This window comes from Crocuta crocuta, unplaced genomic scaffold (genome assembly GCF_008692635.1).
Source record: "Crocuta crocuta isolate KB4526 unplaced genomic scaffold, BGI_CrCroc_1.0 scaffold518, whole genome shotgun sequence".
NCBI classification, from domain to species: domain Eukaryota; kingdom Metazoa; phylum Chordata; class Mammalia; order Carnivora; family Hyaenidae; genus Crocuta; species Crocuta crocuta.
The window spans coordinates 663,950-689,333 of NW_027530514.1; the positions used below are offsets into that span (position 1 = coordinate 663,950).

General features: G+C 36.0%; 1 protein-coding gene across 1 annotated transcript in view; it reads right to left on the minus strand.

Annotated features, from left to right (window-relative positions):
• The window catches only part of RIMS1 (regulating synaptic membrane exocytosis 1), a 478,148-nt gene that overhangs the window by 208,751 nt on the left and 244,013 nt on the right, over positions 1-25,384 (minus strand). Inside the window, 3 exon segments of the mRNA XM_077767235.1 lie at positions 7,587-7,985; positions 7,988-8,346; positions 11,642-11,982. Coding sequence (XP_077623361.1) covers positions 7,587-7,985; positions 7,988-8,346; positions 11,642-11,982 — 1,099 coding nt within the window.

Below are 25,384 nucleotides of genomic sequence, written 5' to 3' on the forward strand. Positions count from 1 at the left end.
AATTACTTCTTACTTCTAGGGTCTACTTGTTTATCTTAATCTTTTCTAGTTCCTCTTGCTGGCATTCTTCATAGTTTGTGGCCTTTGTCGTTCATTCATATTTAAGACTGAGCACTGGCTGCACTACTAGGTATTTACCCAAAAGGATACAAAAATACCTATTCAAAGGGACACATGCACCTTGATGTTGATAGCAGCATTATCAACAATAGCCAAATTATGGAAAGAGCCCAAATGTCCATCGGCTGATGAATAGATAAAGAAGTTGTGGTGTATACATACAATGGTATATTACTCAGCCCCCTAAAGAAGAAATCTTACCGTTTGCAATGACATGGATGGTCCTAGAGAGTATTATGCTAAGAGAAGTCAGTCAGAGAAAAACAAATACCATACATGATTTCACTCCTATGTGTGGAATTTAAGAAATATAACAGATGAACATGGGGGAAAAAAGAGAGAGGCAAACCATAAAACAGACTCTTGACTATAGAGAACAAACTGAGGGTTTCTGGAGGGGAGGTGGGCAGGGGATCAGTTGAGTGATGGGTATTAAGGAGGGCACTTGTGATGACACTGGATGTTGTATGTAAGTGAGTAATTAATTCTACATCTGAAACTAATTTTACACTATGTTAACTAACTAGAATTTAAATAAAGCTTGTAGGGGGCCTGGGTATCTCAGTCAGTTAAGGATATGACTCCAGATTTCAGCTCCGGTCATGATTTCATGGTTCGTGAGATTGTGCCCGTGTCGGGCTCTGCACTGACGGTGCGGAGCTTCTTAAGGCTCTCGCGCGTGCACGCTCTCTCTCTCTCTCTCCCCCCCTCCACCCCCCCACTATCTCTCTCTCAAAATAAATAAATCTTAAAAAAAAGAATTTAAATAAAAACTTGAAAAAGAAAAAAAAGATTGAGTACTGGCTGGGTTTCTGTGTATAGATGGTACGAATTTCCATGTTGGTCTTTTTATCAATGCTGTTCAAATGGATGCTAACAGTGTGTCTAACATCTGCAAATGAATGGAGTTCGTGAGCTAGTAGTCTTTACTTTAGGGTAAACAATGTGTGCAACTCAGCATTAAGCTGTAAAGGTGGGGGTGCAAGAACTCCAATGTAAGTTCTGCTCAGGCAGTCCACTGGATTTCTTCTTGACTTCTATGTAGGGATTAAACGTGAGTTTGCTTTTGTTGTATGTAAGGGGATAAAGAGGAGAAGGGAATGGTAAGGAGAATAAATGGTTGCTCTGTCAACAAATGTTGAATGAATCTGCCAGTCTGAAGCTCTCCTCACTTACTGCTCCGAGGAACCTAGTATCTGAGCCTTAAGTCTCTATAAGACACTTCACAGCAAACAGTCTTCTCTACCACCACACCCTCTTGTTCACTTGGAAACCTCTTATGCCCCAAAGTATGCTACTTTCTTGTTTCCATCTTCTCAAAAACATCTCATCTGCTCATAGCTCACTTCCTTTTTCTTCACTAGGGGATCTCATGGGATAAGCAAAATAAATGCTTAAGTTTGGGCAGCCATTTGAAGAGGAAGTCCTTTTAAAGTTGTGTTGTTTTAAAGTTATAATTTTTTTAAATGTCTGTAGCCAAATTCCTACCACAGAACCTGATTTTATCTTGGTGCATCCAATCTCTCTACAAACTCCCCAATCAGAGTCTTCCGAATAGCCAATAAAAATTGTCATGAGGGCAGAAACCATGGCTATGTATATGTGCATATTTATTTATTTAATCACTGTATCTCTAGAACCTAGCACAGCGTGCCTGGAAAGCAATAGGTTCTTACAAATATTTTGTGTAGTATCATGTGTATCATCTAATATTCATGCAATATTACATACAAATTACTAATAAATAAATCTGACCAAGTTTTTAAATTGCAAGCCCTCTCAGGGCACCTGGGTGGCTCAGTCGGTTAAGCGTCCAACTTTGGCTCAGGTCATGATCTCGCAGTCGGTGGGTTCGAGCCCCACATTGGGCTTTGTGCTGACAGCTCAGAGCCTGGAGCCTGCTTTGGATTCTGTCTCTCTCTATCTCTCTCTCTGCCCCTCCCCAGCTCGTGCTCTGTCTCTCTCTGCCTCAAAAATGAATAAACGTTAAAAAAAAATTTAATTGCAAGCCCTCTTAAGATTATAGGAAAAAGCACTAAGACTATCAAAGGGATATAAAAATGCATTCTTTGCTGTCAAAAAACACAAGTAAATCAATAACTTCAGGTCAGAATTAAAAGTTCTGTGAACAGCAGGCACTGTATTGCCGGAGCTCAAAAGAATACTCTCAATATGTTTAGTTTAATGATTAAAGAATAATATAGAGAATTACATTTTCATGTAAAGAATTTAGTACCTCATTTTTGCAAAGGTTCCAACTCCTTTTCCTTATTCCTGAATGATTAAATTATCATGTACCTAAACTTAATAGTCAATAACTCACAACACCTAAAACCTATGCTCTGGTCCCTGGAAACTATCTTTATCTTTAGTGGAAAAATTCACATCTATAATTAAAGATCCATAGTATTATTTGATACCCTTGCAGGTATCATTTTTTACAATAAACCAGGTATCACATGCTCCTAAAAGGACTAATAAACACTGCCTAGCAGTAATAGTTACAAACAAACCAGTAAGCCCTTATTATATAGGCTGACTTCAGAAGCCATTCACAGAGTACTTTCAAAGTTCACAGGCATAATCAACTGGTGTTGTATTTTCTGAGTATTCAAAGTCATTAAGCAGAAGGGGATAAAAAAGGAAATCCCGTTATCCAATACCAGGCTCTTCTTCTAACTAGTTCTGTCCAAAGATTTATACTTTAAATTCCTTGTAAGTGCGGTAGCTTACTCTCCTGATCAAGGCAGCAATACTTTCATGTTTGTTCTCAGAACTGGTGCCATTTCTTTCTCTCCTGTATGTCAGCACCGTCTTTGTCTTTTTATTTCTCAAGCCTCTCTACTCAGTTCCTTGAGGAACAACAAAAAAATTTTTTTAATGTTTATTTATTTTTGAGAGACAGAGAGAGAGAGCAGGGGAGGGGCAGAGAGAGAGGGAAGCACAGAATCTGAAGCAGGCTCCAGGCTCTGAGCTGTCAACACAGAGCCTAATATGGGGATTGAACTCATGAACTGCAAGATCATGACCTAAGCTAAAGTTGGATGCTTAACTGACTGAGCCACCCAGGTGCCCAAGATTCTTGAACCCAAGGTTCTTGAACAGAGGTTCTGCAAATAGTATTAAAGTAAACAGCATTAAAATGAGGGGCATGCTATATCCCAGTACATAGATTTTTGTGAGTAAATGTAAATGTGCCATCTTAAATATTGCTTTGTATTAAGAGTTTTGGACCTTTATAAGAGGGGTTCAGAGCCTGTGCATAGACAATAGACAACCTAGATCCAGTAAGATCCAGCGATAAAAAGCTGGTTGTCCTTGGGCTAAATGCAGGCAGCAAATGTGTCTGGCTGGCCCATAACATGTTTGTAAACAATGTGACCCAATTCCAGAATCCAATTTCACATCAAAATGGAAAGATATGGAAATACAAAAATGCCATTCTTACTTCGTTTAACTAATAGCTGTCCCTTTAAAATGTATGAAAGCTTTCCAGTTTTCCTCCACTCAACTTTTTAAATTTATTTGAAAGAGAGACAGAGAGAAAGAATGAGTGGGGAAGGGACAGAGAAAGAAGGAGAGAGAGAATCCCAAGCATGTTCCAACCTCAGCATAAAGCCTGATGCAGAGCTTGACCTCATGGTTCCTGGGATCGAACCCTACATCAGGCTCTGGGTTGACAGTGCAGTGAGATCATGACCTGAACTGAAATCAAGAGTCAGATGCTCAAAAACTGACTGAGCCACCCAGGTGCCCCTCTAGCAAAAGTTTCTAAAATCCTTAGAATTTCCAAAGCGATGAAAGCCAAAAGGTATCTTTTGTTAGGTTAAAGAGGTGACCTTCGGATCACACCTAAGGCTTGGTGCTGGTTGCTTGGAGAACCAAACATGTGATTAAAGGATTGGAACTTTAGGTTCTATCCTCCTGACTTCCTGACAGACTGGGACTGCAGATTGAACCAATTACCGACAGCCAATGATTTAATCAACCCTGCCTATGTAATAAAGCCTCCATAAAAATCCAAAAGCACTAGATTCTGACAGCTTCCAGGTAGGGAACATATGGAGGTGCTGTGAGATTGCCATGACTGGAGAGGGGTATGGGAGCTCTGTACCCTTTCCCCAGAACCTGTCTTACTCATCTTTTCCATCTGGTTGTTCCCAAGTTATATCCTTTTATAATAAATTAATTATCTAGTATGTAAATGGGTTTACTAAGTTCTGTGGGCTGTTCTAACAAATTAATCAACCATTGGGGAGGTTGTGGGAGTCAGTTGGTCAGAAGCATTGGTATCAGCTGGGGCTTATGATTGGCATCTGAAGTGAAGGGCAATCTTTTGGGACTGAGATCTTACCCTGTAGAATCTGATGCTATCTCTAGGTAGGTAATATCAGAATTGTATTAAGTTGAATTCTCCAACATTCTGTTGGTGTACAAGAATTGCTTGCTGGTGTGGGAACTCACTCCACTGCACACACACATACTGGAACTGAGTCCAGAACCCAAAATAATGGGCTGTAATTAAAATGCAATATTAATTTCGGTCTCCCACTGCCCTTTAAATTTTATTCCATGGGGATAATCTTCCCTTGACCCTGAAACTCACAACATGGCATCTACTCTCCTAAGAAATCTCTTCCCAAATCATTCTTCTCACCCAATTAGATCCTATAAGAATATAGTTCTTACCTTTTCTTTGCATGTTATATATATGAATGATTATCTCACATTCATTGTGATGTTAGGTATCTCTAGTATAGGTGCCACAAGCAAAACCAAGACAGGAATAATGCTAATTTAGTATCGTATTTTACATGTATCATCTCATCAAACCACTCAATAATATTACCATGTGGATATTCTTATTCCCATCATGCCAATTAGAAAACTAGGACATATGAAGATTAAGTAACTTGTGCAGAGTCACAGGAAACTACCATTATCATGGCTGGTTCCCTAGATAGTCTTTAGTAAACAATAGTGGCGTTTGGTAACAGAGGCATTCATTAATAGGTACTGCAGAGAGCAGAATTTCTAATTCATTTTAGGAAAATGTCTACGCTACCTTGATAGAAAAAAAAGTATGCTTTTTATAGTTATTGTTTCATTTGGTCAACACTGAGTTGGGATTGGTTAAAATACTAGAATAAGATAACTATTTTGATTGGAGTTTACTTTCAAGACATTTACTGAAAATGAGATTAATTATCAGAGAAAACAGAGTTGTGTGAATCAGATAAATGCACACGTGATGTCCCTGTGTTCCCAGAAGAAGAGATTTAACCTCAACTTCAGAAGTGTGTAGTCAATGAACGTCCCCAGAATGATAATTCCTAAGGAGGGAAGACAGTATGCAGAAGCAGTAAGTTCCTTACATTATACCAGTTCCATCCTTCCAATTACCCATGCTACTTGTCATTTTTTTTCTTTCATAATCTGTTGGTATTGTGAGATTCAATTCTGACTGATTCTATGCCCACTGTGACTTAAAACACATATTCAGAAAGAGCTGATGTAGAGTTCTTTAACAAATGGGAAAATATATACATATATACATAAACATATCCATTAAGAGCTATCTGCACACCAAATAAGCACACCCAGTTACATTTTTATTTAATAATTTATTATTTCAGGGGATAAAAATATGTGTTCACAAAACAATATTAGGGCACAGAGGCAACAAGAGTATACTCACCATGTGACTTTTAAAAAGACCATATACATTATGTATAAGTGTATCCATACTGACTTATAAGTCAAACATAAATCATCAGAAGGTGTCTTAAAAGAGCCAAATGATCCCATATACATAGAATATTTTAAATTCTGTCTCCCACTGCCTTTTAAATTTTATTCTATCGGAACAGTCTTCCCTTGATCCTGAAACTTACAACATGGCATCCACATTATGCTACATAATCTCTTCCAAAATCACTGTCCAAAGACAGCTATTTTAACTTGAGATGCAGTATTTATGACAGAATAAGCTTTCCTAATTGTTCCCAAATACATATATCCATTCATCCATCCATCCATCCACCTATCTATATATTTATTTAGACAAATAGATGAATAGATCGATACATCTGTTTGTATATGCATATCTATATCTATATTTGTATCTACCTGTCTATCTATATGTAGGCAGAGAGAGAAAAGAGACAGAGGACATAGAAGGGGAGAGGACACAGCCATGCAGTTTGAAAATAGAAAAGATGAGAAGGTAAAGTTAACATTTCTATAAATGTGTAATATTTAGCATATAATTTAGCAACTATAAGACAAGCCAAAAAACTGCAAACACAGTCACCTCAAAATATAACTAAGAAGCACTACAAGGATGATTACCACCACCATCAAATTTTGGACTATAGCCAATTTAAATCTGAGTGAACAGCAGCAGAATGATGTGAATCTTCAAATCAAACACATAACTTCAGCATTAAACTGAAATATTTTCTAGACCAGCATTATGTTATCTAAAGGAACCTTCCATGATGACTGCTCCTGAGCACTTGAAATGTGGCTTAGTGCAACTAGGGAACTGAATTTTTAAGTTTATTTAATTGTAATTAATTTAAATGACTATATGTGGCTATGGTATTATACACAGTGCAGAACACAAAAGAAAAAAAAAAGTCAGCTCATCACACAACACTGTGTAATGTTTTATAGGGGCTCCTGGGTGGCTCAGTCAATTAAGCAACCAACTCTTCATTTTGGCTCGGGCCATGATGTCACCTGTTTATCAGTTCGAGCCCTGCATGGGGCTCTATGCTTACAACACGGAGCCTACTTGGGATTCTGGATCTCTCTCTCTCTCTCTCTCTCAAATAAATAAGCATTTTAAAAAAATTGGTATATTCTTCTTTAACAGAGATAGTTTTGGCTTCCAGAAAAGAAGCTTTTTCTCCCTAGACAAATACACCCTGAAATAATAAGTTAAAAACACAAGACTGCGTACTGAATTTCCCAGAATGACAAGAACCCAAGTCATTAAGAACTCTTGTAACCCAAATTTGAAGCTTATGATTATGTTTCAAAATCCTACCAAAAAGGAACAAAGGAAGCAAGCAAGCTAAACCCTTCTATTCTAGTCCCCGTGAAGCTATGTCTGTGAGCACTCCAAGTCGCACTTTTCCCTCCACTTCTACGGAAATATGGAGCTATAACTGACATACAACTTCATATTAAGTTTAAGGTAAACCGCACAATGTGACATACACAGTGAGAAATGATTACCAAAGTAAGTTTAATAATCTTCTCATCTAGCAAGAAGTTTTGTTTTGCCCTCCTGATGAGTTTGGAATCTAGTCTCAGCAACCTTGTAACATACCACACAGCAGTGTTATACAGTGACTACGATGCACGTTTCAAGGCACCTGAAACTTTCTACCCCGGTACGCGCGCGCCTCCGAGCCCCAAACACATCCGCGCTCGTGGTCCACGCGGGCCGCCCTTACCTTTCTCGCTGACACTCTCGCTCTCCAGCTCCACATCCTCGCAGCTGGTGTACTCCGGCGTGGACACGCCCTCCTCCTCGGAGCTGCTCACGGACATCTGCCGCTTCTTGCCACCTCTCTTGGACCGGTGTGGCTTGGGCGGGGAAGGCCGCACGGACTCAGACTGATCAGAGCTCAAGGAGTCGTTCCGCAGCATGGTCTCCACCTTCTCGCGCTTGGACTTCCTGATGAGGACTGCCGAGCTGGGGTCCAGGCGGCTCTGCTTCCTGAGGGGCTCCTGGGCTTTGGGCTCCAGGGCTTCTGCGGGGACCGGCCCATGCCTGGGCGCGGGGGGGCTGTGGTTCGTCAGCTGCTTGGCGCCCGGCGTCCTGCCTTCCGCAGTCCTCTCGGCCGAGTNTCGCTGTGGCGCCGCTCGTGCCGAGCGCGGGACACCCGGGCGTGCATGCGCATCTGCTGCTCCTCCGGCGGCGGCTTCACCGGGTACCGCGCCAGATTCGGGTCGCTGCGGTACCTGGTCTGGTACTCCTCCTCTTTCCTTTGCTTCTCATCGTCCACCGCTTTGCGGTCCTCTCGTTTCTCGGGCACGTCTGTGTAGTCCTGTGACCGCCCTTTCTCAAGCCGTCGGCTTTCCCGCCTTTCTTTCCGCTCGCGTTCTTCCACGGCCCCCTCTCCCGGCTGCGCTGAGGACTTTGGCACGCGCTTCCGCTCGCTCTTCTGGGCTCCTTTGCCATTCTGCTCAGAGAGCCCTGGAGTCTTCTTCCTGTGATTCACAAAGGAACGTCAAGAAGAAAAAGCAATGTGTAAAGCTAGAAATAAAGACCAGAGCTAAGAAACTTCATTTCTTCACGTTCCGTTTAAAGCCTTTCAAATGATTCGTTATAATCTGATGTCTAATTCAGCGATTTGATATCAAGAACCACATTAAACCTGTGTATCTGATTAGCTTTCTAAATAAAGTCCCCTTACATTACCAGCAGCCCAAGGAACTTTGAAAGTTGTTTTCACAGCTAAAATTCCCTATAAATTAGATAAATGAAAACCACCAGTAAATTAATAAATGGACACATTTTATGCTAACTTCTGCTTGTGAACGACTTATGTTCACATGTTTTAGATGAAACTAAGATATGAAAATATTGTAGCAAAAGAGAATAGATATCAGTTCAATTCTAAATACAGATACTTGATATACATCTGGACAATACATATCGGCAATCTTTTATTATAATAGAAGCTTTTAAAGAAATGTAAATACAAGTATATCCATTCTTTAATAGTAGAAAAAAGTAATTTAAAAAGCTTATGGTGCACCCAAACATTTAAGGGAGTTGGTTAAGAAAAAAATGGCAGAACTTTAGTCTTCATTTCACCTTCCTTATACCTTCCTTGGGCAATAGCAGTATTGAAATGTTTCAAATTATTATTTAGTTTTCCTCCTTCCCTCCTCCTCTTCCTTTCCCTCTCTCTCATTTCAGAACACAGTCCAAAAACAAAACAAACCAAAACAAAACCCAAAACGGTTTTGTTTCTGCTTTTCTCTCCATCCCATTTAAGGTACTGTCAAAGATGAAAGGAAAAGGGTTTGGCAATCTTTGAATCTTGTAGCTATATCATTCAGTTGTGCCTCTCAGCCCTTTTTTATACACTGCAGTGCACCTAATTTGGGAAAGTTCCAGCAACTATACCTGAATTTACAAATAGCAAGTATACTATACAGTATACTATGCAATTAAAGTGGGAACAATCTAAGGCTTTTTGTAAACCCTGAGTCCCATAGAGGGCTTTCCAGAGGAAACATCTTTTGACTGCAAGTTCAAATGCAGATGTCACGCCTAAAAATCACTACAAGATGAGAAAACGGGCAATTTCTATTGTGGGTTACAAAGTAGTAGTTACAACGATATGCTGTGGGGTCAGTTTGAGGAGGGGCTAGTAGTAGTGGAAAGAAAGGGTAAATGGTTTCAAATGGCATAGGTAAGCAAAATAGCATGGCAAATTCTGCTGAAGACATTTCGTGCACATTGCTTTTTTGAAGTGAAAGAGATTGTATTTTCATCAGAGGGTGGAACTGCAAGGGTGCCATTGCAGTTTTACAATGTAAGGAGTCTAATAGGAACATATATTAATTATCAAATACAGTTTTCATACAAGTGTGATGATTGTACTGCAGCCATTTAGTAGCTCATTAAGGCATCGCTGATCTTGTTAGAAGTTTATATTGAATAAATTTATTTTCCTTGAAATGCTGATAAATAATGCTTACCTTGCAAAGTTCACATGAGCATTAAAGGAGAGACCATCCGTGAAAGTGCTTTATGGAAAGTGCTTTATACAGAGTGTCATGAAAATGGAAGGAGTTCAGCAGTCTCTCTGATCTTTGCTTTCCTGCGTGTGCCTTTCCAGACCTCTACCTCTAATTACTCCATTTCTACTAACTCCTGATGAAGAATTGTTCAATAATTTTAAACACACCTCCCGCCATTCTTTTGGTCTTAATTATCTCCCTGAAGTTGCCACCCATCTCTCCTTTTCCTTCTGTACCTCCAATGTCCTCAGTAGTTTTTTATGTATTTATATCATCAGAAGTAATTTATATAGTCAGTAATAGTATTTGTCTCTATCAATCTTCTTCAAATTTAATTTAAAAAGTTAAAACAAAAAGTTGCTTCTCAGTTCTTATTCTTGAATTCTTTGTAGTTTTTTTAACCATATGTCAAAAACAGGATTCATATTTCCCCTTTAGAAACTTTACAGCTCCAAATTCTCTTACTTACAGGTATCACTTTCTGACCAATCCCAAATTGCACTTTTAATATTTTTGTCTCTTTTTAACCCACAATAGTTTATCCATTATTCCTTCACTGAAGTATCTCTAGGGTCCTTTGTGTGTTCTCTCCATATAGTTTAGGTGCATTCATTCTCTCTTTCTGAAATGCCCTCTCGTAACCTGTCTACCTACCCTATAACTCCTGGGTATCCTGGAAGGCTTAATTCAGAAGGCACCTCCTCTCTTCTGTGGCTCCCAAAGTATTACATGTATCTTCTAGCTTTGATCAAATGAGCTTTCCGGTACAGTTAATTGCCCAGGTGTCTGTCTTCCCTATGACAGTCTGTAGTGTCTTCCCTGGGATATGTCAAAAAAGGGACCATGTCCTAATCATCTTTATAATCTGGTTCCTGGCACAGTGTTTGTTTATAGTATACACATGGCTACTGGATTGATTAATAACTACATTCAATGAACGTGAGGTACTCCAACTACTAATCTCATGATGAACAGGGCTATCTATGTCCTCCTTGTTAACACTGTCTCCCAGTGTGTAGCATCCTGTCTCATTGTAAATGCATTGTTTGAATGAAGGAATGAATCAATTAAAATAAGTTATCTGATTATGTTATCCCATGCATAAAGCCCTCAGTAGCTTTCCATTATTCCTAGAATAAAATCTAATTTGGCCAATAGGCCCACTATGCCTTAGTCCCTGATACCTAATCAGCCACTTCTTTCCCACTTTACTCTGCCCTCCCTCTCTGCAACTCACACTCCTGGCAGTGGGCATCCGTTATGTTCTCGCATGAGAACTTGTTTCTTTAGGCCACATGCCTGTGCATATATTACCTGGAGTACTCATTCCATTCTTCACCTGGTTAATTCCTAGTCACTTGTCAGAACCCAGCATAAAAGAAATGCCCTCCAAGAAGGCTTTGCTAAGAAAACTGTGTATCCTCCACTGTGTCAGGTCAGTCTCTTGGAGCACACTTTCAATTAAAGTGCTAATTCTCTAAGTGAATAAATGGTCTCAGAGCTTTTCTGAGTTCAAGGTTGAAATTGTTCACATCTGTGCATGTTAGGAAAGAAACGCTTTTCAAGAAAGGTCTCCTAAGGAATGATACATTCTAGAGGTAAACAAACACCTCAGGGCTGTTGCCTTCCAGGTGGGGCCTGAGAAGTACTACTTCCACATATTCCTCTTAATAGCAGTAAAGCCCCTGAAAATAGGTTTGCTCTCAATACAACACCTTGTCTTTTGCTTACAGGGTTAGTGAACTATTACCTCTCTCTTGGAGGTTCACTTCTAGACCTGGATGAAACCTGCTTCTGTTCGGGCCCCACGGCTTGTTGTGAGGACTCCACCCCTTTGCTCCTGTCTGGCTGTGCGCTGGGAGGAGCTGTGTCCTGGGAGGAGGCAGCTGCTGTGCTCAGGGGTGTCTGAGACCGTGATCGCTCTTGGAGCCGTGCTTTCTTTTCTCTCGGTACCTCAGAACCAGCGCCTGTAGCTGTATCACTTAGGGTTCCATCCTGACTTGGCTGCTGAGGGCCACTTCCAAAGAACCACGCCCCAGATTTGGTTAAGATTTCTTGTTGCTTTCGACATAAATTGCATACCCACATAACCTATTTGAAGAAGAGAGAACAATATAAATTTTCTATGCCATTTGGAAATGATATATCTTTATCACATTAAAACATCTTTTAAGGAGAAGAATGGTTGTCATCTTTATACTTATCCTTGCAAATTTTTTGTGAAAATGATCCTTGCACAAGTCAAGTACATGAATGCCTAGACTGATACCCATCTGAAACCACAGCACCTCTAAGTTGCCAGAGTAGGGTTTTGTCGTGGTGTCGTAACCCTGTGATGCTGATTTTCCTTTTACCATGTATCCATCACATTTTCTATGACTGACTCTGAAGTTTCATTTAAAATATCTGTTAGTGAAAGTGTTCTAAGCAGGGTAGCTGATTGATTAGACAAATGTAAGGAGCTATGGAATTAATATTTATGTACACAAACCTCAATGTCTCGAAAGATTTAGAAAATATCTGTCTTCTCAAACTTTGTGTGTTATTAAAGCCAACATTAAAAGATATTCATATGGACAAACAATAAAAGATAGACACAAAAGGAAAGGTCAAGTTGTATATCTTCTCTAGTTTATTAGTAATAAACTAACCTCAGGTTGATATTATTCTATAAAAGTTTCTATGCACATATTTACTAAAGCAATAAATTTGGGGCTGGGTATATTCATATGTGACTACTCCTATACAGTTTCCTCTAGAGGAGCTATTTTGGAACAGTCATCTAGCAACACATCCACCGATAAATTATAAGATGTATTACCACCTAAAATAAATCTATATATCAGCTCTCCTCTTGGTGACATTTAAAATGAATGTAATAACGAGGACAAAGATGATAACAGATATATGAATAATAAGAGCAGCAAAACATAGTAGACACAGAGCTAAGGTAGGTGCCTATGGCCTCATGAGCCATCTTTTCAAATATTAGCTGTACCTCTGCTTTGTGGTATAATTCCACCTCCCTGCCTCAGTTGCTTTCCTCTGAATACACTTCAGTTTTTCTTTGTACTTGAGAAACGGCAACCATAGGAAAGGCTGTTCGCCACACTTTAGGGCCTCGTTGTCACAAATACTGACTCAGTCAACAATTACTCAAAAATATCACATAAGGGTGAATAAATCCCAGATACAGTAAGTGAGAAACAACTTTTAAGATAGTAAAAGACAAAGCCTTGTTTAGTTGGCAAAAAGAAGAAAATGTACCACTGGAAACATGTGAATGAACAGGAGAAAAACAACTGCAGTTATAAAATGAGATAAAATAGGGGCGCCTGGCTGGCTTAGTCGGTTAAGCGTCCGACTTTCGCTTAGGTCATGATCTCGCGGTTCGTGGGTTCGAGCCCCGCGTCGGGCTCTGTGCTGACTGCCAGCTCAGAGCCTGGAGCTTATTTCAGAGTCTGTGACTCCCTCTCTCTCTGACCCTCCCCTGCTCACGCTGTCTCTCTCTCTCTCTCCTAGAAATAAATAAAACATTAAAAAAAATTAAAAAGAAAATAAGTGAGATAAAATAAAAGCTAAAGTGAGAATCAGAAAAAGAGGGAGAAAAGTTATACATCTTTAACAAGGAAAAGAATATAGATGAACTGTTAAGAACTGCTGCCTTCCAAGCAGGAAAACTCAAATGAATTAATAATATAGGAAAAACTAAGACTTAGAAATGTTTACTCTAAAAAGTTTAAGATTGACAAAGTTTAATTCATTCCTCTACACTTCCTCAGGTCATGAAATAAAGGAAACTAGATTCACAAAAGCTGTTAGTTGAATTCCCATATGCTAAGATGTTAAGCAAGATAAATAATGTATTTCATAAACCTATAATAAAGTAGAGGAACTATGGAACATATCTGTAATTTACGGTGCTTCCCAAATAAGGCTATTTTGTACTCAATGTATGACAATATCTTTATGTCATGATAAGTTCCCTCAGAATTTCTGATTAGTTGAACAAAGTCCTATGAAGGATAACATTATAAGGGGCAACATCCAAAGGCTAGGACTCCATGCACAGTGGCACTGATTCTCCGCTGTCCAGACCCTGGAGGGGGACAGGTGATGTGCTTCCTCATGACTTGCCTCTTTAGCTGACAAAACAGTAAAGAGAAGTTCTGAAATTATGCAGCTCAAAGAGATTGGTAAGAATCCTGGACTTTTTTGTATTACCTAAGTATACATTAAATTTGTACTTACTACACTATACGCAAATTATTATTCATCATCAAAAGTTAAGTCCTTTCCTTTTATTACAAAATATTATAGTATATTTAGGATAAACATAAATTTCCTTTAAACCATGTATAAAACAAATGAAATATATAATTAATATAAAAATTCCAAAATGGAGCTAACAAAAGAGGCAAAAAGGAGCATTAAATATAGATAAAAAGAAGTGTAAAGGCGACTCCTCACTTCTTTGTACATCTAAATATTTTCCAGAAAATTGTTATCATAATGCTGTTTGGATTGTTTCATATTTTTAAGTGTTATAAAAATAGGCCAATGAAAAGTAATTGCCAGATTTGGACAGATTCCAAATCTTGAATATGTGCAGATTTGCCACAAGAGTGATAAAAGCAGACAAATTATGAGTTACCAAGTTATTATTATTAATATTAAATATTAAAATTCATTTCACTTAATTTCAGATTGATTCAAAAGGTTACCATTAGTAAGTAGAAGCAACTACTTTAATATTTTCAAAATTTCAAAATTTTCTTATTCTTCACTTAAGTCTAGATGTTTCATTAATTTTGTCTATTTATAACAGGAAAAATAGTGTTTAAGTCCTAATTTTTCCCCTGTTTTATTTCCTTGTGGACACATTTTTAAATTTGTATCTCAAAATTAATCATAAGTGTAGTCAATCCATCCTTCAATCTGAAAGCAAAATTAGTGATTAAAAAAATAAAAATATTTTTATTAAAATCCTATTTCCAAATCTTTACCATTATATAAATTTAAATTACTCTTGCCACAAATCTCACAAATAAAAAAAGAAACTGTTTATACAAGCTGTAAAGAAAATAGATGACAATACAATAGAACATTTGTTATTGTACCTTTCAACACAGTTCATATCAAACATTTCAGGTATGTATAAAAATGAGCCACACAGTTGCTAAGGAGCAACACAACTATGTATGTTTACAAATTCTCTTTTTGTATTTAGTATCAAGTATTATGCTTGCCTCCAACTACAGATAATCCAAAAAGTGTGATAATGATCCAAGAGTGGGATAGGGAGGCTTTCTTAACTATTTTTTTAAAGACAAGATACAACTATTTCTACCAAAAAAAAGCAACTTATTTAAAACACACACACACACACACACACACACACGTTTTTAAATTTAAAGACTGCACCATGCAGGATTATACCGTGATTAAACACTTTGGGATGTGTTCCAAACTAATCTATACTGAAGTCTGTGTAATACTTTATCTTAACAATTTACAGATGTTAAGCAACCAAACACAAACTTACATGAAAGATTATTATGATAGAACATGGCTTCCAAAACTCCACACCATACATCAGAAATATGAAGAACATTGGAAAATTTTATAATTTATTTTTAAAAATTTTCTAAAGTGTTTATTTTTGAGAGAAACAGAGCATGAGTTGGGGAGGGGCACAGAGAGAGGGAGACACAGAATCCAAACAGGCTCCAGGCTCCGAGCCGTCAGCACCAAGCCCTTCGCAGGGCTCAAACCCACAAACTGGGGGATCATGACCTGAGCTTAAGTTGGATGCTTAACCGACTGAGCCACCCAGGCACCCCTGGAAAATTTTATTCAGAACTTTTGCACTACCACCATTTTAAATTCCATCTAAAGAATTCTTAAAAAATACAATAGACCATTTTATGGCAGAAAAATTATATTTGATATAAGAAATACTTTATACTTTCATATGAAATGTTACAGATCCAGACATACAGAGCAGAAGAAATGTGCCTTAGATATATTTACTCTCAATGATATTACTAAGGTGATTATTGATGACAGTGAAGTACAGAATACCTATGTTAACACAATTGTCTTGTTTATAAAAATCCAGGGCACCTGGGTGGCTCAGTCAGTTAAGCCTCTGACTCTTGGATTCAGGTCAGGTCATGATTTCCCGCTGTGATTTCAGGCCCCACATCCAGCTCTGCACTGATGGCACAGAACCTGCTAGGGATTCTCTGTCTCCCTCTCTCTCTGCATCTCCTCCACTCAATCTCTATCTCTCTCTCTCTTGAAATAAAAAAAAAAAATAAACATAAAAAAGAGAAAAAAAATCCGTCTGGACTATTTAGTACTATAACATAAGGAATAAATACAAGCATGAAGATTTTTTTACAAAGATAAAATGTGAAATACTGACTTATTTAATACAGCATTCAAAAATAGTTATAGTATCATTTTGAAAAACACGAAAAAGAAAACAGGAGATATTCAGCTTTATTAAAGATGTGCATTTTCTGACTATTTTTACTCATTTTCCTTATTTTCTACATTCAGTAAAGGCACTTATGCTAGCTGAAACTGGGGACAAAATTATTAAGGTGATATTTCAACTTTTTTTGACAATAGTAGATGAGACTACGGAAAATAACTGATTACTAAGCAGGTGAAAAAGAGACTTCTCTTTGGTACTTGGTTCAGTGTGTGTGTGTATGTGTGTGTGTGTGTGTGTGTGTGTGTGTGTGTGTGTGTGTGTGTGTGTGTGTTTCTCCCAGTCTTTTGTTATTGCTTTTGCTATTTCATTAGTTTATATTTTTTCTTTTGAAAGTTTTATAAAATACATGAGCAGAGAAATGACCTGATATATCTCAGGTTTTAATAGGGTCCCTCTGGTGGCTGTGTTAAGTTGGGCATAAAATGTAGGGGATTCCATTGTGGAATTTTTGTGAACTGAATTCTAATACTGGTATTTTTATTTTCTTTTGGTTCCTCTTTGACACATACATTGTCCTATTCCTCTAGGTTATCTATTTGTGTAATTTTGTTAAAGATACGTTTCTTTTTATATATAGCACAAAACTGAACTATTTTTTTTTTAATCAGTCCAAAATCCTTGTGTTTTAGTAGCATCCAAACACATACCAATCCTTATTTTATATGTCCAACACCTTATATTATAATATAAGATGTTCCTCTATTCATGGAAAGTAAATGCACACACCTGCACTCTGGATATCCCCCCTTCTGCCCAGTGAAGACTTCACTCCAACACTGACCTCTTCATTTTTCTGTGTCTTCAACCTTGTCTTCTCTATTGCTCTTGTACTCTTGGCATATAACTATTAAAGAATTTAAAATAATCAAAACTTTTTTTCTTTGAGCATATTCTCTCTCTAGCCACATTTTTCTCTAAAAATCTTTAAAATCAAGTTACCTGTTAATATAACCTAAATTAGTACTCTTTCCACTTTCTTACATCCCTTTTATGTCTCAATAATCTGACTCCAGTCTCTATAGCTGTATTTAGTTATCTTTCACAGACATTAGTGATTTCTTCCACGGTGCCAATTTCACATATAAACACTTTTTAGTCCTTTTCCTATTGAGTGTATGTAATTTATGACTATCCATCTTTTTTGTTTTCTGGATATTAATGATAATTTTCTGTTCCTGTCTACATCCTACTTGCATCACCTCTTCTCATATTCCTTGCTAAAAAATCTTTCTTCTTCACTCTTATTAAATGTTAAAGTCATACAGAGCTCCATTTCTGCTCTTCTTCATTTCTTACTCCAATAGATTCCATGTGAGATGGAAACAGGATTTCCTTTTTTTTTTTATTACAACCCCTTCTGAAAATACTTTTCAGAAAGCTTATACAATAAATTGGTATTTGTTTAATAAATTAAATTGGTGATTACTATACTATATGACCACCTATCAAGCAATTAATCTGAGTGATCCTAACCTACCCTCTCCCTAATGCTTCATCAAACATTAACTCTGATTCCTGAATATGATGACTCAAATTTGCTTCCTCATGTCTATTCCCATTGTACTGACTAATTTGAGGTCATGATCTCTTTCTATCAAGATTTCTCTAACTTACATCCTAACAGATTTTCTTTTTCCTTTCATTGGCTCTGCAATCAATTCTCCATGCCATTTTCACATCTTCCAAAATTTAAATTTGACACAATCACTCCCTGTATTCAAGATATAATCATAACTCTTGTTTAGCATATTGTGGTTCTTTCCTACATTTTGAGCCTCATCAACAGCTGTTTCCCACATACACTACATTCTCCAGTTTTCTGAACATTGTGCAATTCCTAGAATTTACTCCAGATGTTTAGCTATATGACCTCATTTAAAGGTTAACCTCATATCCAAGTTGATTGTATACATTTTATAACATCTTCATTTTTCGCATATATTCATTGGTAATGTAAAATTTTCATATGTATCTTATCTCTCAGAGATACGTATTTTAAAGAAAACTAACAAAATTATTGTGTGTATTTGTTGAACATAGTATTCCTAAAACCTGATATCTTATTTTTCTACTTTTAATGGCCTAAATTCCTAATTTCCATAATGAAATAGGGGCACCTGGGTGGCTTAGTCAGTGAAGCATCTGACTTTGACTCATGTCATGATTCCACGGTTTGTGGGTTCAATCCCCACATTGGGCTCCTTGCATTCACAGTGTGGAGTCTGCTTGGGATTCTGTCTCCCTCTCTTTCTCAAAATAAACAAATAAACATTAAAAATAATGAAAACCAAAGTGTTATTTGCTCGTATTCTGTTATGCTGGGATTCCAAACACTATAATATACTACACAACTGCAGAATTTAGACTCATAAAGATCATTATTGTATAATATCTACAGTATATTTATATTTATTCTAAAGTGAATTATTAAAGAAAGGGCATAACAAATGATTGAAATGATTAAAGATTTTAACATGTATGTTATGTTATGTTATGTTACGCTTATCTTATGTTAAAGATTTTAACATAAGATTTGGACCATAAAAATTCCAGAAAAAAATATAGGTATTAAGCTCCTTGACATCAGTCTTGCCATGAGTTTTTGGATCTGACATCAAAAACAAATGCAACAGAAGCAAAAATAAATAAGTGGGATTATATCAGACTAAAGCCCTTCAGCACAACAAATGCAATCATCAATAGCACAACAAGGTAACCCACTGAATAGAAGAAAATATTTGCAAATCATGTATCTGATAAGGGTTCAATATCCAACATATATAAAGAATTCATACCACTCAACAGCAAATAAATAAACAAATAAATAAATAAAGTTTAAAATGGGCAGAAGATCTGAATAGACATTTTTCCAAAGAAGATATACATATGCCAACAGACACATGAAACATATGTTAAAGATTACTAATCATCAGGTAAATGCAAATCAAAACCACCATGAGATATCACCTTACACCTGTTAGAATGGGTATTATAAAAGACAAGAAACAGCAAGTATTGGCAAGGATGTGGAGAAAAAGGAACACTTTGTGCACTGTTGGTATGGTTACTATGGAAACAATATAGAAGTTCTTCAAAAAATTAGAAGTAAAACTACCATATGATCCAGCAATTCCACTTCTGGATACTTATTTGAGGAAAAGGAAAGCACTGACTTGGAAAGACATGCACTGAAGGGAATCAAAAGTACAAACTTGCAGTTATAAAACAATTTGTGGTGATATAATGTACAGCACAGTTACTAGAGTTAAAAAATAATGTATTGCAAATTTGAAAATTGCTAAGAGTGAATCTTAAAAGTTCTCATCACAAGAAAAATTTTTGTAGCCAAGTATGCAAAGATATATTAACTAGAATTATTGTGTCAATTATACCTCAATATGTAAAAAAAACAAATCTCTTAGAAACATAAAAGCAAAACTCTTTCCAAAAATAAGTAGCAAATCTACAGAAAAACAACCACTAATAGTACGCTTGATGAAAGCACAAAGCTTTCTACCTAAGATCAGGAACAAGGCAAGGATGTCTGCTCTCAATATCACTATTAACCATTGTTGTGGGGATCAAAACAAATATAATAAATCAAAAAGAAGAAATGAAACATAAATTTTGAAAAAGAAAAAGTAAATCTATCCTTATTTACAGAAGCCATGAGAGTATATATAGGAAATCCTAAAGAATCTACAAAACACTACTGGAAATAATAAACAAACTTAGCATGTCATAGGATACTAAAGTCAATAGCAGAATATAAAGTCAATATATAAAAATCAATTTTATTTCCAAATACTAGCAGTAAACAATCTGAGAACTATTTTTTAAACATTACTTATAAAAACATATAAAACTGATACCTAAGACTAGATTTAACAAAATATGTACAAGAGATCTACACTAAAATTTATACAATATTCCTGAATAAAATTTATGAAGATTGCTATGGACTGGACGGCATGCCCTTCAAAGTTCCTATGTTGAAGAACTAAACACAAATGTGACTGTATTTGGAAATAGGGCCTACAAGGAGATAATTAAGATTAAATGAGGCCAAAAGAGTAGAGTCCTGACCTGACAGGATTAGGATTAGTGTGCTTCTAAGAGACAGCAGAGAGCACTCTCTCCACCCAGCTGCCTCTCTGCCCTGCCTTTTCAAACACAGAGAAAAGGCCAGGTGTGGACGCAGCCAGAAAAATAGAGAGCTCTCCTCTTTTTAATTTTTTTAATCTTAGAATTTTAATCTGATTCTTTTACATAGTTTCTCATTCTCTGTTTAACTTCTGTCTTGTTCACCTAACAGCAGACCAAGGCTGATGGCATATTGACCTTAGACTTCTCAGTCTCCAGAATTGTAATAAATTTCTGTCTATGGTATTTTTTTTAATGGCAGCTCAAGCCAACTAATACAAAAATAATAATAATAAGTGGAGGTATATATAATATTTATTGATTGGAAAAGTCAGTATTGTTTAGATGCCATTTCTCCCAAAGGAGAGGTACTGGTAGGAAACTACAGGTCAGGAGAGAAAAGTTTGATTGTGTTTTCTCTATGCATTACTGGTAGGTAGTTCAGACAAGACTTTATCCCTGTATAGTTCCCCTTGGGGAAAGTTCTCATTACAGTGTTCTCCTAGAGGCACAGTGGTACCATTCTTCCTACTATTCCTAGATATTCTACTAGATAGTTCATGGCTTCCCAGCTTTAAACCAACTCAATCCATGATTGGATTAAAGCAGCCTAGAAAAAGCAAAGTTACACTGTTTTTGATGCATAATAACATCACAAGAGCCTCAAATTATATCCGTGATTTTTCATAAAAAATGTAAGATATCCATACAAAAATTACTACAATACTAAGAGGCAATACCACTTGAAGAGAAAAAGACAAAGATAGAGAGAAGTGGATACAGAAAGACAGAAACAGATGAAGAGAGAGAGAGTGGGAGAGGAATAAAGAAGGAATAAAGAAGGAGAGATAGACACACTAAATGAAAATAGACTCACAGGAGATGCAGATACTGCAGTTTTAAGATATGTATTTCAATACATTGTTCAATATGTTCAATAAGTTGGGTGGACAAGACAGAGAATTTAAACAAAGAACCAGAAACTATACAAAAGAATCAAATTGAAATTCTAAGGCTAAAAAATAAATATAGTAAAATAATTAAGAACCCAGTAGATTGGTATACTTTCAAATTAGCCAAAACAGAAGATACAATTAGTAAATTCAAATTAGGTTTAAATGTGCTGGCTGAAGAACAGAAAGGAAAAAGTATTGAAATACAAAATAGGGATAATCATAAGAGATATATTAAACATGGTGAAAAGGTTTAACATATGTGTAATTGGAGTCCTAGGAGGAGTAAATATAAAGTATGGAGCAGAGGCAATACCTGAGGCCATGACTTTCCAAGCCCAACTGCTATGAGCAGAATGCTTGCGTCTCTTCTATATTCATATGTTGAAGCCATCGGTACGGATATGACAGTATTGGAGGTCTTTGGGAGGTAAATGGATTTAGAAGAGGTGATGAAGGTTGGGGGGCCTATAATGGGATTAATGTCTTTATAAGAAGAAGAAGAGATCAGAGTTCTCTCTCCCCAGCATGTGAGGAGACAGGAGAAGGTTGCTGTTAGAAAAAATAGTTCTTATGAAGAATCAAACCAGCCTGCACCTTGATATTGAACTTCCTAGCCTCCAGAACTGTGAGAAATAAATGTCTGATATTTAAGCCACCCAGATTATGGTATTTTGTTATAGTAGCCAAAGGTGACTAAAACACCAATAAAAGACATCATGCCAAGATTCAAGAATTGCTGCAAACCGTAAACAGAATACAAAAATAAAAAATAAACAAAAACAATACATAAGCATATCATAATGAAACTACAGGAAACCAAAAACAAAATTTTTAAAGTAGCTACAGGGAAAAAGATACATTATTTTCAAAGGAGTAATCATAGAATTAACAACTGAACTCTCAATAGAAGTTAGATGACATATAATTATATTTTTGGTGATAAAGAAAAATAAATGCCAAATAAAATTCTATAATTGTAAAAAATATCTTTTAAAATAAAGACATTTTGATGTTAACAAAAAGTGAATGTGTTATCAGCAACCACAGTAAAGAAAATATTAAGGAAGAGTTTTTAACAGAAGGAAAATGATGCTTGGAGGAAACAAAGATATGGGAAATATGGGAAAGCAAAAATTGGTAAATTTAAATAGAGACTGATGACAAACAAGAATAATTTAAAATATTAATCTTATAAACTAAAACATAATAATAGCATTAAATAGTGGAAGGGATAAACTGTATTAATCTGGTATAAGGTTCTTGTATATTCCAAGAAGTGGTAAATATATTAACATACATTAAGCATTCATAAGATTTTGTGGATAATAAATAAAAGAATGTATTACTAACAAGATAGTAGAAGGATAAAATGCTTAATATAATTAGTTCAAAACTAAGCAAGAAGGTAGGAAATAGAAAATATAAAGTAAGATGGTAAATTTAAACCTAAATATAATATCACTTTATGGAATATACACAAAATAAATGTTCCAACTAAAAGGAAAAAATCATCAAACTGAATTTTGTAAGTCACATAACTGAACCATTTGCTAATTAGAAGAGATTCTCCTTGAATATTAGGATACAGAGGAATTAAATGAAGAAAAAGCAAAAGAAATATGCAAACACTAACCAGAAGAAAGCTGGTAGAGTTACAGTATCATAAAAGGTAGAGTTTGTGTAAGAAAACTTGCTAAAAATAAAGATAACCTTATATCACATTTTATTGTGATATAAGATTAATCCATCAAAAATTAATGGATTCTAATAACCAAAATAACCTTGAAAAAATAATTTCAGAAACCTATATTGTTTTAATTCCATTATCCCTATATTCCATCAGGTATATTGTTTTTTTAAAGCATCAGTTAACTAGGCCAATTGGACAGTTATTCCTCTTTTATTTAACAGATGATTCTTATCCATTCTAAAAAATATACATCTATATAAGATAACGGTATTATAAGACCTAAGAGTTGTTCCTTTTCTTTTTTTAATTGAAGTGTAATTAACATACAGTGTTATATTATTCTCAGGTATACAACAAAATGATTCAACAATTCTATACTTCACTCAGTGCTCATCACAATAAGCAAATCATCATCTGTCACCAAACAACACTTTTACAATCTTATTGACAACATTCCCGATGATGTACTTTTTCATCTCCATGACTTACTTATTTTGCAACTGGAAATTTGTCCTTTTTAATCCCTTTTACCTCTTTTCCCATGCACCTCCCCTACCTTCTCTTTGACAACCATCTGTTTGTTCTTTCTATTTAAGAGTCTGGAGTTATTTTATCTGTTTTCCTTTGTTTTTTATTTTGTTTTGTTTCTTAAATTCCACATACAAGTTAGATCATATGCTATCTGTCTTAGCATTAAATTCTCTAGATCAATCCATGTTGTTGCATATGGCAAGATATCATTCTTTTTCAGGGCCAAGTAATATTCCATTGTATATAAATACCATACCTTCATCAATCATTTATGTATCAATGGACACTTGGCTTGTTTCCATATCTTATCAATTATAAATAATGCTGCAATAAACATAGGGCTGCATATATCTTTCTAAATTATTGTTTTCATTTCCTTTGGGTAAATACCCAGTAGTGGAATTACTGGATCATATGGTATTCCTATTTCTAATTTTTTTTGAGGAAACTGTACAGTTTTTACACAATGACCATAGCAATTTGCATTCCTACCAACAGTGCAAAATGGTTCCATTTGCATACATCCTCACAAACATGTTATTTCTTGTCTTTTTGATTTAGGCCATTCTCACAAGTATAAGATAATATTGTGACTTTGATTTGTATTTCCCTGATGATGAGTGATGTTGAGTATCTTCTAATGTGTCTGTTGGCCATCTGTATGTTTTTACTGCAACCTTACTGCATTCATTTATCAGTTCTAGTAGCTTTTTGGTGGAGACTTTAGAAGACTTTCTATATATAGTATCAGGTCAACTTCAAATAATGAGTTTAACTTCTTTCTTACCACTTTTGATGTCTTTTATTTCTTTTACTTGTCTGATTGCTGGGGCTAGGACTTCCAATATTATGTTGAATAAAAATAGTGAAAATGGACATTTTTGTGTTTTTCTTGATACTAAAGCAAGAACTCAGTTTTTCACCATTGATTATGATGTTAGCTGTGAGGTTTTCATATATGTCTTTTATTATGTTGAGATATGTTCCCTGTAAATTATTGAGAGTTTTTACCATGAATGGATGTTGTACTTTGTCAAACACTTTGGGGATTTATTGAGAGGGTCATATGGTTTTTATCCTTTCTGTTGCTAATATTGATGTATCACATTAGTTGATTTGTGAATGTTGAACCACCCTTTCATCCCTGAAATAAATGCCACTTGACCTTGGTGAATGATTTTTAATTAATTTTTAATTGTATATCGTTAAATTCATTTCTTTATCTTTATGTACTGTCCTTCTTTGTCTCTTGATATGGTCTTTCTTTTAAAGTCTATTTTATCTGATATACCTACTGCTTCCCCAGCTTTCTTTTGTTTCGTTTGCATAGTAAATATTTTTCCATCCCTTCACTTTCAATCTACATGTGTCTTTAGGTCTGAAATAAGTGTCTTGTAGGTAGGATATATATGGATCTTGCTTTTTTTATCCATTTAGTTGCCCTATGTCTTTTTATTGGAGTATTAAGTCCATTTACATTTAAAGTAATTACTGATCAGTATGTACTAATTGCCATTTTGTTACTTGGCTTCTAATTGTCCTTGTACTTCTACTCTGTTCCTTCCTTCTTTTCTTGCTCTTCTCTTTTGGCTTTATTGTTTTCTTTACTGTTATGCTTAGATTCCTTTCTCTTTGTGTGTGTATCTATTATAGGTTTTTGATTCGTGG